At 37.8% G+C, this 17,105-nt stretch overlaps 1 protein-coding gene across 8 annotated transcripts in view; it reads right to left on the reverse strand.

The window, feature by feature from the left end:
- The window catches only part of NSD3 (nuclear receptor binding SET domain protein 3), a 112,366-nt gene that overhangs the window by 32,247 nt on the left and 63,014 nt on the right, over window positions 1–17,105 (reverse strand). For 7 of the 8 annotated variants that reach the window (XM_063726408.1, XM_024251003.3, XM_024251002.3 and 4 more), the window contains exons 9-14: window positions 16,651–16,696; window positions 13,658–13,788; window positions 13,165–13,293; window positions 12,396–12,522; window positions 3,007–3,204; window positions 2,343–2,516 (exon numbers count right to left, since the gene is read on the reverse strand). In XM_063726408.1, the coding sequence (XP_063582478.1) occupies window positions 2,343–2,516; window positions 3,007–3,204; window positions 12,396–12,522; window positions 13,165–13,293; window positions 13,658–13,788; window positions 16,651–16,696 (805 nt within the window). Of the gene's footprint in view, window positions 1–2,342; window positions 2,517–3,006; window positions 3,205–12,395; window positions 12,523–13,164; window positions 13,294–13,657; window positions 13,789–14,544; window positions 15,792–16,650; window positions 16,697–17,105 lie in introns of those variants that run through there. The other variant, XM_024251004.3, reaches the window with a different exon arrangement.

Genomic DNA, 17,105 nt, shown 5'->3' on the forward strand with positions numbered 1-17,105 from the left:
TGACTAAAGTGCTCCTTTCTGTGTGTGGATTTATTGCAGTTATGTCTCCTTAAAAAACGTGACCTTTATAAATACTTATAAGAGAACACATATTATTTACTTCTGAAAGACTTTTGATTTAAGCCTTCCCAGCATCTGATCTATTTAGAGTAAGTCTTTGTCAAATGCTAGAAAATAAAATGAAGGTTATGTTTACCATACAAAGTTTCACAGTTAAAATATGTGGGAATTAAATAATTTTGCCTAAATAGGCATTTAAATTCAGTAAATATTCCAGAATAACTGTCAAATTGTTAAGATGTAAATACAGATTCTGTTGTTAAACATGGGTTTTCCCTCCACTTACATTATTCTCAGAATTTTAATCAAGTTATGTAAGTTAAATTTAACAAACTGGCTAGAGTTTCTATAAGCGTACAATTTTCTAGCTGTCCTAAATTGAAAATACCGTATTTTGTTTCACAACTCACTGCAGTCTTGAACTCCTGGGGTCAAGTGATCCTCCCTCCTCAGCCTCTCGAGTAGCTGGGACCACAGGCACACACCACCATGCTTGGCTAATTCCTTTATGTTTTGTAGAGATGGGGTCTTGCTATGTTGCCCAAACTGGTCCTGAACTCCTGGCCTTAAGCAATCCTCCTGCCTCAGCCTCCCAAGTGTTGGGATTACAGGCGTGAGCTACTGTGCCCAGCCTGAAAATACCTATTTTAAAGGTATCCCAATTATTGAATGAAGTAGAGCAAAAGAGAATATTAATTAATCTACTGATGGCATTTGATTCAGAATGTGCCCCAACATAAGCCAATATAATAGTTATAAACTTGATATTAAAATGTGGGCTAAATTATGCATGCTTATACACTGACAGGAAATATCAGTGCCCAGCAATGGTAGCATAGAGTCTGCAAAGCAATAAGAGACTTTATGTTATCACTGCCACTCATCCGTTTAAAAGACTCTAAAGCTAAACATTCAACTGATAATACAATAATTTTTTCTTCTAATCATTACTTTCTTAGGAATGCAGAGATGGGAAAGGCAATGAGTGACACCTTTTTATTTATTATTTGCCCACCTGTTACCATATAGCAGGAAACATTTCAGACCTACTCCTCCATGATACCAGCCAGGTTTCGGAGCAGGATACATTTGACACTGCTGTAGTTAAGAAAGACACAGTACTTCCTGCTCCAAAGGCAGACAGTCACATGTGCTTATAAAACAGGCAAACAGAAAGTAGTGTCTACTACAGACCCTGCTAGCTACTCCACAAACGACTACGATTTATTTAATCTTTTACTGCCTACCTCCAAGTAATGTTTTCATAATGAGAGATACAAAAGCAAAACCACCTAAGATCTATCATACTACCTAAATTCTATTTTAAAAAGTTGTTATAGTACTTTCACCAAATTAAAATAACTGTCTCGTAAAGCAAAACCAACCAACCAAACAAAAACCACTTTCATCTTCAGTATGGTCTAAATAGAATCTAACAAGCATGATGGGCCTTAGAGGCCTTGAGAATAGTTCAGAGGGAAAATCAGAAAACTTTGCACTTAAAAACAAAACAAAAGCAATATTTAGGGATATCACTTAGTTTTTATAATGCTTACTAAGTACCAAAAAAGTTTTATTATAATATGGCTTGAGATAAAGCCAGATATTCTGTATAACATTCAACTAAAGAAGTTTCATTTTATATTTATCACGAACCCAAGTTCACTGACCCCCGTAGGGCTACAGTATTGTTTTTAGTTGATCAATCTCTTGGCGTACTTAAACATCAACAGCTGGCAATAAGAAAGCCCACATGGCTGGCTCTGAACTAACACCACCACATATGCTGCCTTGGCTGTGTCCCATCAGGCCCTCCTCAATGCCAGACCAAAACATTATGATAAAATACAGCATAAACAACTGAAAAATAGATGTGCTAGTTTTGCCTTCCAAGTGAAATCTCAATCAGTTGAAAGTTCTGGTTTAAGATTATGACATGGGAAGGATCTACTTTGAATAGAAGAGTTGTTTGCAGAAGGGAAAAGATTAATCTTTTAATGCTCCAAACAGAAAAACTAAGAACTTAACTATAATTCTGTTATTTTTAGAAATGCAGATTTTAGCTTAACTTATGGAAGAATTAGTATTCTAACACTTTGGACATCTAGCATTATAAAAGTTACTGGAAATGTTCATCTCTCTCAGGGATATATTACAGTGGAATTCTGCACTGGGTAGGAGATTCTACTAGATGGCCTGAGTTCTTTCCCGATGCTGAGACTCTATGTTAATGGAGAAATATGCCAATGACCTCAAAAATAAATGAAAAGTCAGACACTCACCTCTGGCACAAACGAAACAAAAGCCTACATTTACAGCAGAAGAAGAATTACTGCTCCGTTTGGAATGATTACTACAGATGAGAATGTAGGAGGATACTAACATGCTTCCGGCCGCAATGCAAGCATCTCCAGAGTGATAGGCAACTGGACATCTCAAACATCTCATCATGCGGCCTGTTTAAAGACAAGTCAAAAAGGAATCTAATTAGGCATCAGCGGGACATAAAAATAAGTTTCTGGAGTTGGGCTTTTTTGGGTCCCTCTGAGATGCTAGTTACAGTAGATGAAAAGCATTTTTTTCTTCCCTAATCTGGCTCTGTCATCCTATGCTATATGGCCCCTAAATGTAAGCCTAATAGTCACTTAGAGATCATCCAAAGAAAAAATTATTTGTTCCAATGCTGCAGAGACGGTGGTATCCAATACGGCACCTACCTGAAGGACTTTCAAGGGTATTCTGAACACATGGAATTTTCTTCTCATGGTCTGAATTTAGAATGTAATCTCTACTTAACATGTACTGTGTATGTACTGTGGCTGAACTGTTAAAGCTAGAGATACACAGAAGGAGAATGCCTTATGTTGTTTGTAATATATGCTTGATAATGTTATTTGCCACTGCACTTAAAACAAAAATCTTTGTTTCCTTCTTCAGCTGTTTTACCTTTACTTGCTTTGTGGATATCTTTCTCCATAGAGCAGGCAGAGCAGCAGTGCTGAGGACAGCGGAATCCTTTTGATTCAAAGATGGCAGTGGGGAATTTGCGGACACAGGCTTCATGATAAAATTTCCCACAAGCACCAACAGAACAACGCTTCACATCTTTACCAGACACTTTACACGAAAAACATGGGTGCTGCCCTGGAAAATTGGTGAGGAATACAAATTAAATAAAATTGACTAAAGCATATTCAAGTAGAAGCAGCTACAGACATCAAACAGCTACTCCTAAAACAGACTCTATTACTATATTTAAGAATTTAATGCACAAAAAAGCATTTAAAATAAATGCTAAATTAAAATTATGTTTAAATTTTGCTAGAATAATTGATTATCAATTTGGAGACAGAATACTAAAAGCAATTTAGATCTCCAAAACTGATTCGATAGAAAAGCCAGAACAGAATTTGTTTAACATCTGGTAGCAGACAGCAGCAAAGTTTTCCCCTCATAGAATAAATAAATTACCAAAGGAAAGACAGATTCCATTAGATAATCACTGATTATTTCTATGTGCAAAATATACATAAAATGAAAACTCAACAATCCTAATAAAAAAGAAAATTACAGCTAGACATATCTTATTCGAACTATAGAAAATCAAGGACAAAGAAAATATTCAAATTATCCACAAAAAAGACAATTACTTTCAAACAGAGCTGACTGAAAGAGAAAAATGGAAGCCAAAAAAACAATAGAATGATATCTTCAAAGGGCTGAAAGAAAATAATTACCAAACCAGAATTCTATACCCAGTGAAAATATTCATCAAGAATGAAGTGAAATCAACATTCGCCAGGGAGAATTAACAAAACCTAGTTCTTTGAAAAAGAATAATAAAACTGATACCTCTGGTAAGAATAATAAAAAAAGGAGAAAGATCCTAATATTAATATCAGATATGAAAAATGGAACATCACTACCAATCCTACAAACATTAAAAAGATAGTAAAAGGATATCACTATATTTTTGCTAATAAATTTGAAAATTTAGATGAATGGACAGATTCCTAGAAAAAAAGAACTTACGAACAATGGCACAAAAATAAACAGGACATATGAATAGTTCCGTAAACTATTAAAAAAAATTGAAACTATAATTGGAAATCTCTCAACAAAAAAAAATTTTAGGCCCAGATGGCTCCACTGGTGAATATGTCCAACGTTCGAGGAAGAAAATAATGCCAAATATGAAAAAACTAAACAGGAAAAAAAGAAGACAAACAGATGTAGGGAAATATGCAACAAAAATGACAAAAGATTATGTTTTGTTGTATAAACAGTTTACATATGGAGAAAATGCACACAACATATATAAGCAAAGATAATGGAATAAGACTTACAAACTACAAATCAATACAGGAAAAAACCAAAGCAGCCTAATGTAAAAGTGGGCAGAGGATGTAAATGGGCAATTTACATAAAGACAAATAGGCAAAAGAAAGTTAAAATATGTTCATCTTCACTAGTAATCAGGTAAATGCTAACTGAAACCAGTCATAAAATAGAAAAAAATGGCCGGGCACGGTGGCTCACGCCTGTAATCCCAGCACTTTGGGAGGCCAAGGTGGGTGGATCACAAGGTCAGGAGATCTAGACCATCCTGGCTAACAAAGTGAAACCCCGTCTCTACTAAAAATACAACAAAATTAGCCGGGTATGGTGGCGGGCGCCTGTAGTCGCAGCTACTCGGGAGGCAGAGGCAGGAGAATGGCGTGAACCCGGGAGGTGGAACTTGCAGTGAGCTGAGATCACACCACCGCACTCCAGCCTGGGTGACAGAGCGAGACTCCGTCTCAAAAAATAAATAAATAAATAAATACAAAAAGAAACTTAAAGAGTCTGATAATACCAATTATTATTTTTGAGACAGAGTCTCGCTCTGTCGCCCAGACTGGAGTACAGTTGTGTGATCTTGGCTCACTGCAACCTTCGCCTCCTAAGTTCAAGTGATTCTCTTGCCCCAGAATCCAGAGTAATTGGGACTACAGTGATAATACCAATTATTGATAAGGGTGTAGGGGGCTGGCAGGAGTTTAAGTTGGAAGCAGCTACCTTAGAAGGCCACTGGGCAATATCCATTAAAATAAAAGTACATTCACTTTCTGCCTAGAAATTCAATTTCTCAATAACTACATTGGGGAAGACTGAGAGTAAATGTTAAAGGATGTTGCCTGAAACATTGTTTGTAATTGCAAACAAGTGAAAGTAACTCAAGTGTCCTTCGATAGGGGAAGAGTTAAATAAACTATGACTATATGTATACTAGGGCACTATGCAGCAATTAAATAGAATGCATCTGTATTGACATAAGAAGAGCTCCGACAGAACAATGGTATGACAGATTTGTACTACAACACACACACAGACACACACAAAGGTTTACAGAGCTACACGTAAAACTGACAATGGTTGTCAGGACTGGAACTAAGTAAGGGCCTAGGATTAAGACTGATGATCAAGGGTGACATCAACAAGAACAGTAATTATAATATTTTCAAAACAATGTGGTTATGTTTTACTTGTGTAATTAGAAATAAATTTAAAATATTAACAAATGATAAGAACACTTTTAACACCACAAAACATAAATGGATAAGACACATAAACAGATAATTCACAAGAGTCAATAAAGATAAAGAAATGTTTAAGCAAAGAACTGCAAATTATAACAACAAACTTGTCAAATGTTTATTGGTCATCTGGATATCATCTTTTGAAAGTGTTCAAGTCTTTTGTCCACTTTTCTTATAATGCCTACTAAAAATCTGAAGGAAAAAATATAAGGAATAGTTTTGCTTTATAACAGAAAGTTAGGTGAATTGCATTATTGTTCTTTGATTCTGAAAGTACCCAGTCTTTACAAATTTGCTGAATTATAAAAGTTCTTTAAAATGAGTAGTTGAAACTGTGATGTTAACTTTTTAAACTGTCTTGCAGAAATAAAGTACAGTAAGGTGGGTTTTTTTTTTTTTTGGTCCCATTGTATACATGTAATTTCAAAGTACATTTTTTCACCACATGGTTAAAGCCAATAAAGTACATTTTACCATGTATATAGATATGAAGGTAATTATATATTTTAAAATAACTTTTAAAAGTTTTAAAAATTAAAAAAATATATTTGAAAGGTAGAAGTTTGACTTCACAGATTTGTTTAATAAATAAACTACTCTCTGTAAAAATAAAATAGGACTTCAGATGGTCACGGTGGCTCATGCCTATAATCCCAGCCCTTTGGGAGGCCGAGGAGGGAGGATCACTTGAGCCCAGGAGTTCAAGATCAGCCTGAGCAACACAGTAAGACCCCATCTCTACAAAAAAATTTTAAAATTAGCCAGGCGTGGTGGTATGTGCCCGTGGTTCCACCCGCTCAGGAGGCTGAGGTGGGAGGATTGAGCCCGGGAGGCAGAGACTGCAGTGAGGTATGATCATGCCACTGCACTCCAGCCTGGGCGACAGAGCAAGAACCTCTCTCAAGAAAATATAAAATAAGCCTTCATTTATGTAATGATCAAAATAAGCCTAATATAAATGAAAATAGTTAAAACTAGTGCAAGTGTTATGCTAACAGAGAGCTGAACTATCAAACTCCTTTAAGACTTAGGTTAGAGCTCTAACATGTGAGTGCTTTCCATACTCTTCCTTTTCACTAGGAAATGGCCTTCATTAAGAACAAGTCAGTCAGTGGCCAGGCACAGTGACTCACGCCTGTAATCCCAGCACTTTGGGAGGCCAAGATGGGTGCACTGCTTGAGTATGGGAGTTCAAGACCAGCCTGGGCAACATGGTAAAACCTGTCTCTCTACTAAAAAAAAAAAAAAAAAAAAACCAAAAAACTAGCTGGAGGCTGGGCATGGTGGCTCACATCTGTAATCCCAGCACTCTGGGAGGCCAAGGCAGGTGGATCACTTGAGGTCAGGAGTTTGAGGCTAGCCTGGCCAACATGGCGAAACCCTGGCTCTACTAAAAATACAAAAATTAGTCGGGCATGGTGGTGTGTGCTTGTAATCCCAGCTACACGGGAGGCTGAGGCACAAGAATCACTTGAACCTGGGAGGTGGAGGTTGCAGTGAGCTGAGATTGCGCCACTGCACTCCAGCCAGGGCGACAGAGCGAAAATCTGTCTCAATAAATAAATAAATAAATAAATAAATAAATAAAAAGCTAGCTGGGCATGGTGCTGCGTGCCTGTAGTCCCCACAGCTAATCAGGAGGCTGGGGTGGGAGGATCACCTGAGCCTGGGAGGTCGAGGCTGCAGGAAGCTGAGACTGCACCACTACACTTCAGCCTGGGCAATGGGACCAAAAAAAAGAAGTCAGTCAGTCCATCAGTCCAGAGTCAAGGACCATGGGGGAAGTGGGGAAAAACAGAATAAGTAAAACTATCTGTTACAGAACTCTTTTTGGAGACTTATTCTATTGTACATTTTATTCAAAAGGGCAAACAAAGATGCTTTCTTTCCAGAAATCATGTTTGACTTAAATAATAGAAAGTGGTAGTATAAGAACATATTAGGTATGTACCTGCAATACTTCTTACATGTGAAGTGTTTATCTTTTGTAAACAAAGGAAAATTGCCTAAATGACCTTAAACAATGGTTTGAAGAATCACAGTTCTCACTTCTGATATGTTAGAAGTGTACCAAATAGGTACCAAACTAATTTTCATGTCATTAATTAAAAGCACTTAATTTTTTAAATAATTGTGGTAAAATACATATAACATAAAATTTAACACTTTAACCATTTTTAAGTGTACGGTTCAGTAGCATTAAGTACATTCACATTGTTACCACTATCTGCCTCCAGAACATTTTCATCATCCCATACTGAAACTTGGTACCCATTAAAGAACTCCTCATCTCACCCTCCCCTACAACCCTGGTGACTACCGTTCTAAGAATCTGACTATTCCAAGTAATTCACAGAAATGCAATCATACAATATTTGTTGGCCTTTTATACCTGGCTTATTTCACTCAGCATAAAGTCCTCAAGGTTCATCCATGTTATGGCATGTATCAGAATTTATTTTTAAGGCTGAATAATATTCCATTGTAGGTACATACTACATTTTGTTTATTCATCCATCAGTGGACATTTGGGTTGTTTCTACCTTTTGACTACTGTGAATAATGTTGCTATGAATATGAATATGACAGTACAAATATCTGTTGGAGTCCTTTTTTTTTTTTTTGAGAGAGTCTCACTCTGGTTGCCCAGGCTGGAGTGGAGTGATGCCATTACAGTTCACTGCAGTCTTGACTTCCTGGGCTCAGGTGATTCTCTCACCTCAGCCTCCTGAGTATTTGGGACTATGGGCATGCGCCACCATGCCAGGCTAACTTTTTTTTTTTTTTTGTATTTTTGGTAGAAATGGGGTTTTACCACGTTGCCCAGGCTGGTCTTGAACTCCTGGACTCAAGCAATCCGCTCGTCTTGGCTTCCCAAAATCCTTGGATTACAGGTGTGAGACACTACGCCTGGCCCCTTCTTTCAGTTCTTTTGGGTATATACCCAGAGTGAAATTGCTTGATCATTTGTTATTCTGTTTAATTTTTTAAGAAACCATCATCGGGTTTTCAACAGCCACTACACCATTTTATATCCCCACCAACAATGCACAAGGGTTCCAATTTCTCCATAGTTAGGCCAACATGTTGTTTTCTTTTTTTTTTTTTTTTTTTTTGATACTAGTCATTCTAATGGGTATCAAGTGGCATCTCATTGTGGCTTTGATTTGCATTTCTCTGATTATTTTTTATTTTTTATTTTTTAAATAGAGACAGGGTTTCACCATGTTGCGCAGGCTGGTCTCAAACTCCTGAGCTCAAAGAGATCCACCTGCTTTGGCTCCCCAACGTGCTAGGATTACAGGCATGAGCCATTGCACCTGGCCCCCTGATTACTCATTATATAGAGCATATTTTCATGTGTATATTGGCCATCTGCCTATCTTCTTTGGAGAACTATCTGCTCAAGATCTTTGCCCAATTTTGAATTGTTTAGTTTTTTGTTTTTGTTTTTTTGAGATGGAGTTTTGCTCTTGTTGCCCAGGCTGGAGTGCAATGGAACGATCTCGGCTCACTGCAACCTCTGCCTCCCAGGTTCAAGCGATTCTCCTGCCTCAGCTTCCTGCGTAGCTGGAATTATAGGCATGTGCCACCATGCCTGGCTAATTTTGTATTTTTAGTAGAGATGGGGTTTCCCCATGTTGGTCAGGCTGGTCTTGAACTCTTGACCTCAGGTGATCCGCCCAACTCAGCCTCCCAAAGTGCTGGTATTACAGGCATAAGCCACCATGCCTGGCTTGAGTTGTTTAGTTTTTTATTGCTGAGTTGAAGGCGTTCTCTATATATTCTGGGTATTAATGCTTTATCAGATATGTAATTTGAAAATATTTTCTCCCATTCTGTGGGTTGCCTTTACATTATGTTGATAAGACCCTTTGGTGTACAAAAGTTTTTAATTTTGATGAAGTACAATTTGTCCGTTTTTCCTTCTGTTGCCTGTGCCTTCGGTGTCATGTATACGAAATCACTGCCAAATCCATTGTCATGAAGCTTTTCCTCTATGCAATATTTTCTTCCAAGAGTTTTACAGTTTTAGCTCTTACATCTTGGTCTTTGATTCATCTTGAATTAATTTTGTTTATGCTGTTGGGTAAGGGTCCAACTTCATTCTTTTACAGGCATATATCCAACTCTTCCAGCATCATCTGTTGGAAAGACTGTCTTTTTTTCCACTGACTAGTCTTCACACCCTTATCAAAAATAATTTGACCATATATGCAAGTGCTTACTTCTGGGCTTTCTATGCCATTGGTCCATATATCTGTCTTTATGCCAGTATCACACTGTTTTGACTTCTGTAGCTTTGTAGTATACTTTCATATGAGGAAATGTGAGTCCTCTGACTTTGTTCTACCCAACTGTTTTTTAATAAAAAAATTTTTTTCATGCTTACTGACAACATCTCATACTTAACTGTTTTTAAAGCAAATTTCCCTCTTAAATTTTCTCATAGATGTGTACCAAATTATATACACCTAGCCTCTGTTGGAAGAATTCTCCTGGATTCTAGAGTTAGGAGAGAAGCCCTAAGAGTGTTTTAATACTGAGATACATGGTCCTTCCTATCAATATCTTAAATCAGGGATTGCATACTTGATATACTTGGATATTTGTCCCCATCCAAATCTCCTGTTGAAATATAATCCCCAATGTTGGAGGTGAGGTCTGGTGGGAGGTGTATGGATCATGGAGGTGGATCCCACATGGCTTGGTGCTGTCTTTGCGACAGTCAGTGAGTGCTTGTGAAATCTGGTCATTTAAAAATTGTGGCCCTCTCCCTCAACTCTCTCTCTTGCTCCTGCTTTTGCCATTTGAAGTGCCTACTCCCACTTTGCCTTCTGCCATGATTGTAAGTTTCCTGAGGCCTCCTCAGAAGCCAAGCAGATACTGGCACTATCCTTCCTATACAGCCTGCAGAACTGTGAGCCATTTAAATGTCTTTTCTTTATAAATTACCCAGTCTCAGGTATTTCTTTATAGCAATGCAAGAAGTCCCTAATACAATACTTGAATGCTTAAAGGGGCCAGGCAGGATATATAAGTGACTGGAATGACTAAATTTTAGAAAAAGGAATAATGGGGAATGTGAGGTGCCAGGATTACATGCTCTATCCGTGTTCAAAAATGAAAATGCATTCTGAAGGCCAAATAAAACGATGTGCAGATAATATGACCCCGGGGCTGCCAGTTGGCAAACTGTTCACAAGTTTTACTGCAGAGTCTAAATGTGATGAATAAAATATTTTATAAGGGGAAAATTTTAAGTTATATGTTCTAAACAGCTTCCATAGCTTAGTTTATGTATGTGTGTGTGTGTATTTGTGTGTGTGTGTATGTATGTCAATGAGTGTGTATTGGGATATATGACATATGACTTGTGATGTCCATCCTATTCACCAGGGCAGTAAAAGACCATGGTAAAGAAAAAATAAATCTGGAGTCCAGCTGCCTGGGTTTAAATCACAGAGTCATCATGGGCTATCTTTGTGACTTTGGGGAAGCTACTAAACTCTCTAATCCTGTTTCTCCTTCTGTATAATGGAAATCATAATAGTACCTATCTCATCATGGATCAAATGAAATAGCAGGAGAAAATGCTTAGTACTTGTAGCACCTAACATTTAGTAAGTCAGTGTTCAGTTAAAAAAAAAAATTACTTGGTGGGCCGAGGCGGGCCGATCACGAGGTCAGGAAATCGAGACCATCCTGGCTAACATGGTGAAACCTCATCTCTACTAAAAATACAAAAAATTAGCCGGGCGTGGTGGCAGGCGCCTGTAGTCCCAGCTACTCAGGAGGCTGAGGCAGAAGAATGGCGTGAACCTGGGAGGCGGAGCTTGCAGTGAGCCAAGATCGTGCCACTGCACTCCAGCCTGGGTGACAGAGTAAGACTCTGTCTCAAAAAAAAAAATTACTAACTTTTTGTCTGAAAGATTTTAGGAGGCATACAATCAAATAAGAAAAGATAAAATAAGTATCTGTAAGAATCCAAATAAAAGGAAAAGAAGGAGTAGAAAAGTAATAAAGAGTCAAAGGTAAGATCAGCATATCATGTATACTTGCTATCCAATCAGCTTAGTTCCTCATAGCTAAAACAAAGCAAAACAAAACAAAAAACACGTCAACATGGTTCCTAGAAGCACCACCATGTCATCTCCAGTTATTTTTTATTTGCCATGTTGTTACAGATTAAACAACTATGACTTGCTTTCCATGATATTAACCAGAATTATGGCTACAGAGAGAAGAAATATAAACTAACATATTTATTTCTCTACAAATTATTTTAGTAGGTAGTAGTCTATGTATAGTGAGATAAGAAATAAATGGTGAATCCCAAGTTTAAAAAATGATTTCCAGTAGCTCCAAATTTCCAATAAAAATATAATCACTGTGGTTATGCACTGATACTTCTTCCAGTCTCTTAAAGAACTTTAAACCAATTTATTTAGCCCCCAAAATCTCAAATCCATCTGAAAAATAACTCAATTAACATGCTTTGTATAACTCTTTAGATAAAACACAAATTCATCTTGGTAATTTGACAGGTTTTATGGTAGAAGGCACCAGTAGGAGGAAATTTAACTACTTTTTAAATCTTGAAGCCAAATCTTAATTTGTTGAAATATCTTTGGGAAGAGAGGAGGAGGGCTAATAAAAGTGATGGGAACAAGATGTCCTAGGAGAGGCTGCCAGTGCACATTCCTGGCACAATCCCATTCATCTTTTCATGACTATCGAAATAAGCCATCTTACCAGTTTTACATTCCATGCAGATGAACTTGCTATCAGGAAGTGATGTCAATCCCAGGCACTCCAGGTGAAAGTGTTTGCAGCACTCTCCCTCACAAGGAATCAGAGAGTCACCGGAGCTTTCACAAATCTGTAATATGGCAAAAAGCAGTGGTTCTCAAACTTGGGCAAACATCAAGACCACATGGGCGGCTTGTTAAACACAAATTACCGGGTCCCTCACCCACAGACTGTGATTCAGTAGGTCTGGCGGGGGTCCCAAGAATGTGCATTTCTAATATGTATCCAGAAGATGCTGATATTGTTTGCCCTTGGCCTTCACTTTGAGAACCAGAGAACTAGACAATTACAGTATTTCCAGATCCAATATGGTATAAAGTTTAAAGTCATACTTGATCTTTTAGGATTCCTTCTTTGGGATCTGCATATTTAACTTTTCTTCACAGGGCAAAGCAGTATATTTTCAAGAACGGTAAAAATACACTGAGAAAGTTATTACTTTAAAATTTTGAATTTAAGAAAGTTTTTCCAATCAGTCATCTGCCATTTACTTCCAATTAATAATAGTATATCACACTAAAGATTGGCATGTGGGTAAGTATTCCAAATCAGAAAGGGAAAAAAAGAACCACAAAGAGGTTTTATATCTGTAGCTTTAAAGTAATATCATAATAATTTGGAAACATATTATCCTCTTCAAAAGGAGTTAAGTCTATTACTGGCAGAATATAATAGCAATTATTTCAAGCCATAGCACCAGTTACCTGCCTACCTGACATACAGTGTCCTTCTTACTCATTCCAGTGCCTCTTCTCGACAAACTTGAATCCATGGACTGCACATCAGAAACATCTGCATCTGCAGTAGCTGAAGGGCTATCTACTTGCTTTCCAAAGCCTACCTACATAGAAAACATAGCGTTTTTAAGAAAAACAAAATAAAAATTCCCTCCAAGATAAGATGCTATGAAAATCCTAGTAAGACTTGCTCAAACATTAGATCTTGACACAACCACCTCTTTTTTCCTTCCTTTCTTTCCAAAATCCACAGATATCATAGGTCTGCTGTTTTGGGAAAAACTGTAGTTAAAATTACAAACAAACTATAGTTTTGTTATATAACATGAGAGCAAAAGAATTAAGACGCTCAAAATAAAGTGATTTTTTTTCTATGAGTATTTTTAAAAGTCCCGATTTCCCCAAATAAAAGGCAAAAGCATTATGTTCAAGAAAGAACACTTTGTCCAGACCCTTGCACGTATTTACCTGCAGGTCACTCAGTCCTCTAGAATCGGAGTCAGATGTGTCTCTGTATGCTGAACTAGTCATTTCTACATCAGTTGAGGCGCGACTCCTTTTCTTTAGAGGTTTACAGGAATCTGAAATCTCGCTGGCACCTTAATACAACACACTGAAATTAATCCTAAAATAGTACTTAAGGTTTGTTTTAATTTTTTTGTGTGTGGGAGAATATTTTCTTTTCTCAAACTCATCTTTAGTGTGGAAAAAGCATAGCTCTCTTTGTAACACTGAAATAATGAGTCAAAACTTCAGAACTTCTGACCTTCCTGGTAGTGATTGATTTAATTTACAACCGCTCTATCAAAACATTTAATTCAGTTCTCCTCTCTAAAGCTATTTTCAGTCAACAGAGCCCACGTTCCAACCTAAAAATCAATTCTATCAAAATTGCAGGATAGCTGATGGATTTGGAGCAATTCAAAGAACCATTCAATTTGGAGGGGGAAAGACATAAAACCCAACACACTGTGTAGCTTACAAATATGGTTGCAGAGACATCTCCATCTTGTTTTTATTAGGGATGTGACAAATCTTTGATTTGTATTCGATTCGTACACGGATAGTGCCATTTTCCCCCGAATTTTGCAATTCAGTTGATTATTGCCCCCCAATAAAATTTGGATGTTCATAATTGTTCATCTGAGACTTCCTTGGTGAAGTGGCATTTATTGTGACCATTAACAAGCGCTGCAGCACATCTACATATGTCATGCCATTTAGGAGGCACATTGCTGAGGGTTGTAAATGGACAATCAGTGTTCAAGTGCAGCCAAATCACGTAGAGCTGGATGGGAAGGCCTCTATGTGGAATTTGTGCGGGAAGAAATAAATAGGAAAAAAAAGGCAGAGAATAGTGTGGAATTTTTTTTTTTTTTAAAACTGTGTGTAATACAAATCCAGCCAAAACAATAGTGCAAAAAGTTACAAAGCAACAATCTCTTGGGCTAATGCAGTATAGGCTATACAGAAACAGCCACGATGAAATGTGCAGATCAGGCACGGTGAATACCAAGGAACCAAGGAGACGGTTAATATTTCAACCCACAGTTTGTGTTTTGGATTTTTTTCCCCCAAAATTTCCATACAACAAACAGACATCTAGATCAGCCCAGCAAGCTATGGTGGAAGTGTGCAGTCCAGAAGAGCCCATGGAGAAACAAGTCTCCTGAGGCCATGAAGATCCGCAACAGGCTGAGTGAGAGTAGCACTTGGAACATAGCCACGTTCTGTGGTGGAGGAGGTGGGCCTCGTTAGACTGCTCAGATTACTGGAACCTCGTTATCACATCCCATTCTACAAGTTTTTCACTGAATGTTTCCTGACATCTATAAATGAGGGTGCCTGCCCATGTTAATGCTGATTAAAAAACACAAGTACACAAATCTATCTCCTTCATTGCTGGTGTATGGACCCAGAACACCATCACAAAATATTTCCTTGGCCTAAAAGATCACTGGATTAACAAGGAGTTTTAACAGAGGAACAGGAGTGCTGTACTGAGAGGCTTTCGAAGGGAAACACAGGTACCGCCATTTCCGATGAGTTTCTGAAAATGCTAGAAAAATGACAGACTGCCAAAGACAGCTGTCATGCTGTTCTCCATGATAACGGCACTAATATTAAAAAAAATAAGAACTTTTAATGATTGTAATGTATACAGTTTGGGCTGTTTGGCAAAACCCTGCAGATGTGCATTAATGATGCTTTATTTAAAAACAAAAAACCAAAAACAGTCCATGTTGAAATTGATCAGTGTAAGTTAAATGGTGGTTTTTAGGCTGGACCCATGATTTAAGCTGTACCCATCCAGCTCAAACCGAAAAAAAAAAAAATCATTTGACTGTTAAAGCAATTGTTCAGAGTCTTGAAGAAGAAACCAGGCAGGAAAATGCCAATAATGATGATTGGCGAAATCAAAATCGAAAACAAAGAAACTGTTTATCGAGCCGCCGACAAAGAAATCTTGCATGGAGACTACAAGTCTGGAGTTTCTGGGATGAAATTGTACAGGAATCTCAGTCCACAGTTTCCTCAATCGCTGCGGAGACGGAGCTGTCACTGAATCTGACAGAGCCCTGCACTCCCCGGTCCGCCGACCCTGTGGAATGGTGGAAACACAACGCAATCAGGCCTCCTAATCTCGCAGCGATCGCGATGTCTTTTCTTGGAGCTCCGCCAAGCAGTGTTCCCTCCGAGAGGCTGTTCAGTTCTGCTGAGGATCTCCACGGAGACCATCGCTGCAGACTTCTCCCCGAGAATGCAGAGAGGCTGTTGTTTTATTTTATTTTTAAATAATGCAATTTGCCCAGAGTAAACTACAGGTATTAAATACAGTTTGATCTCACCAAAAACGCACGAATCATGCTATGGAGTTTGTACTGTAGTCAAATTGCACACAGAAAATACAGATATAAGTTTAAGCTTTCTTAAACTTTGTGCATATCTCAAATAGATTCGCATAAGGTCATCTAATAGTGGCCATAAATGCTATGAATCATTTTAATTTACAAAAAGATTTTACAGCACTGTAAAAATAAATGTGGCAAGATTTTTTCAATCAGCTTGTCTTGTCTGATTTGTCATAGTCCATGTTTGACAAACATGTATAGCTACTATTCGGTATTCAGTCGAATACCAAAAAAAGTGGATTCGTCACATCCCTAGTTTATAAGCCAGTGAAACCCCAGAATCTTATGGAGAAAAGTTGGAAACAGTATCAAGTCTACGTGGTGTTCTCCAATTTACCAAAACAAGTAAGACTTTTCACGTGGAGGTACAGAATAAGATCAACTCTAAAAGTCACACACACACACAAACACTGGGGAATACTGCAATTTCACACTGAAGAGCAACAACAATGATTTACAGAGACAGACAAAAATACACGAAGTACAAATAATTCTTAAAAACTGGTTTTAATCAAGGAAATGCAAAGCAACATTACAATATTAACTCACCTTTCTGTAATCCAGTCTTCACTGTAGCCTGAGGAACTGTTTCAACCTGTTTGGACAGAAAAATACAGCATTAACAAAGAATTTTTTCCCTTTTAATTATTAACAGAGGGAAAAGATACTTTCATCAATCTAAGTAATGATGAGTGATTAATGTATTTGAAATCTGAACTCAGTCCCATCTTTTGGGTAAAGTTCTCTGTCTCAAGATCAGGGAGGGTTTAAATCCTAGCTGCCTGTGCTGAATATCAAGTGACAACACACAGCCACATGCTCTCTAGCAAAGACTTTTCCCACCATTCCCTTGGTATATGAAGAGAACAAGAATACTTTCCTCAGTGTCTGGAAGGCAGGAGAGGGGTTGTTTCTGCAACCGGCCCCAATGTTGCTAAAAACCCCTCCCGCCCCAAAGACGTTAGGATAAATTTTTACTTACTATGATACTCAGGTTAATGTAA

This window comes from Pongo abelii, chromosome 7 (assembly GCF_028885655.2).
Source record: "Pongo abelii isolate AG06213 chromosome 7, NHGRI_mPonAbe1-v2.0_pri, whole genome shotgun sequence".
In the NCBI taxonomy this organism is placed as follows: Eukaryota; Metazoa; Chordata; class Mammalia; order Primates; family Hominidae; genus Pongo; species Pongo abelii.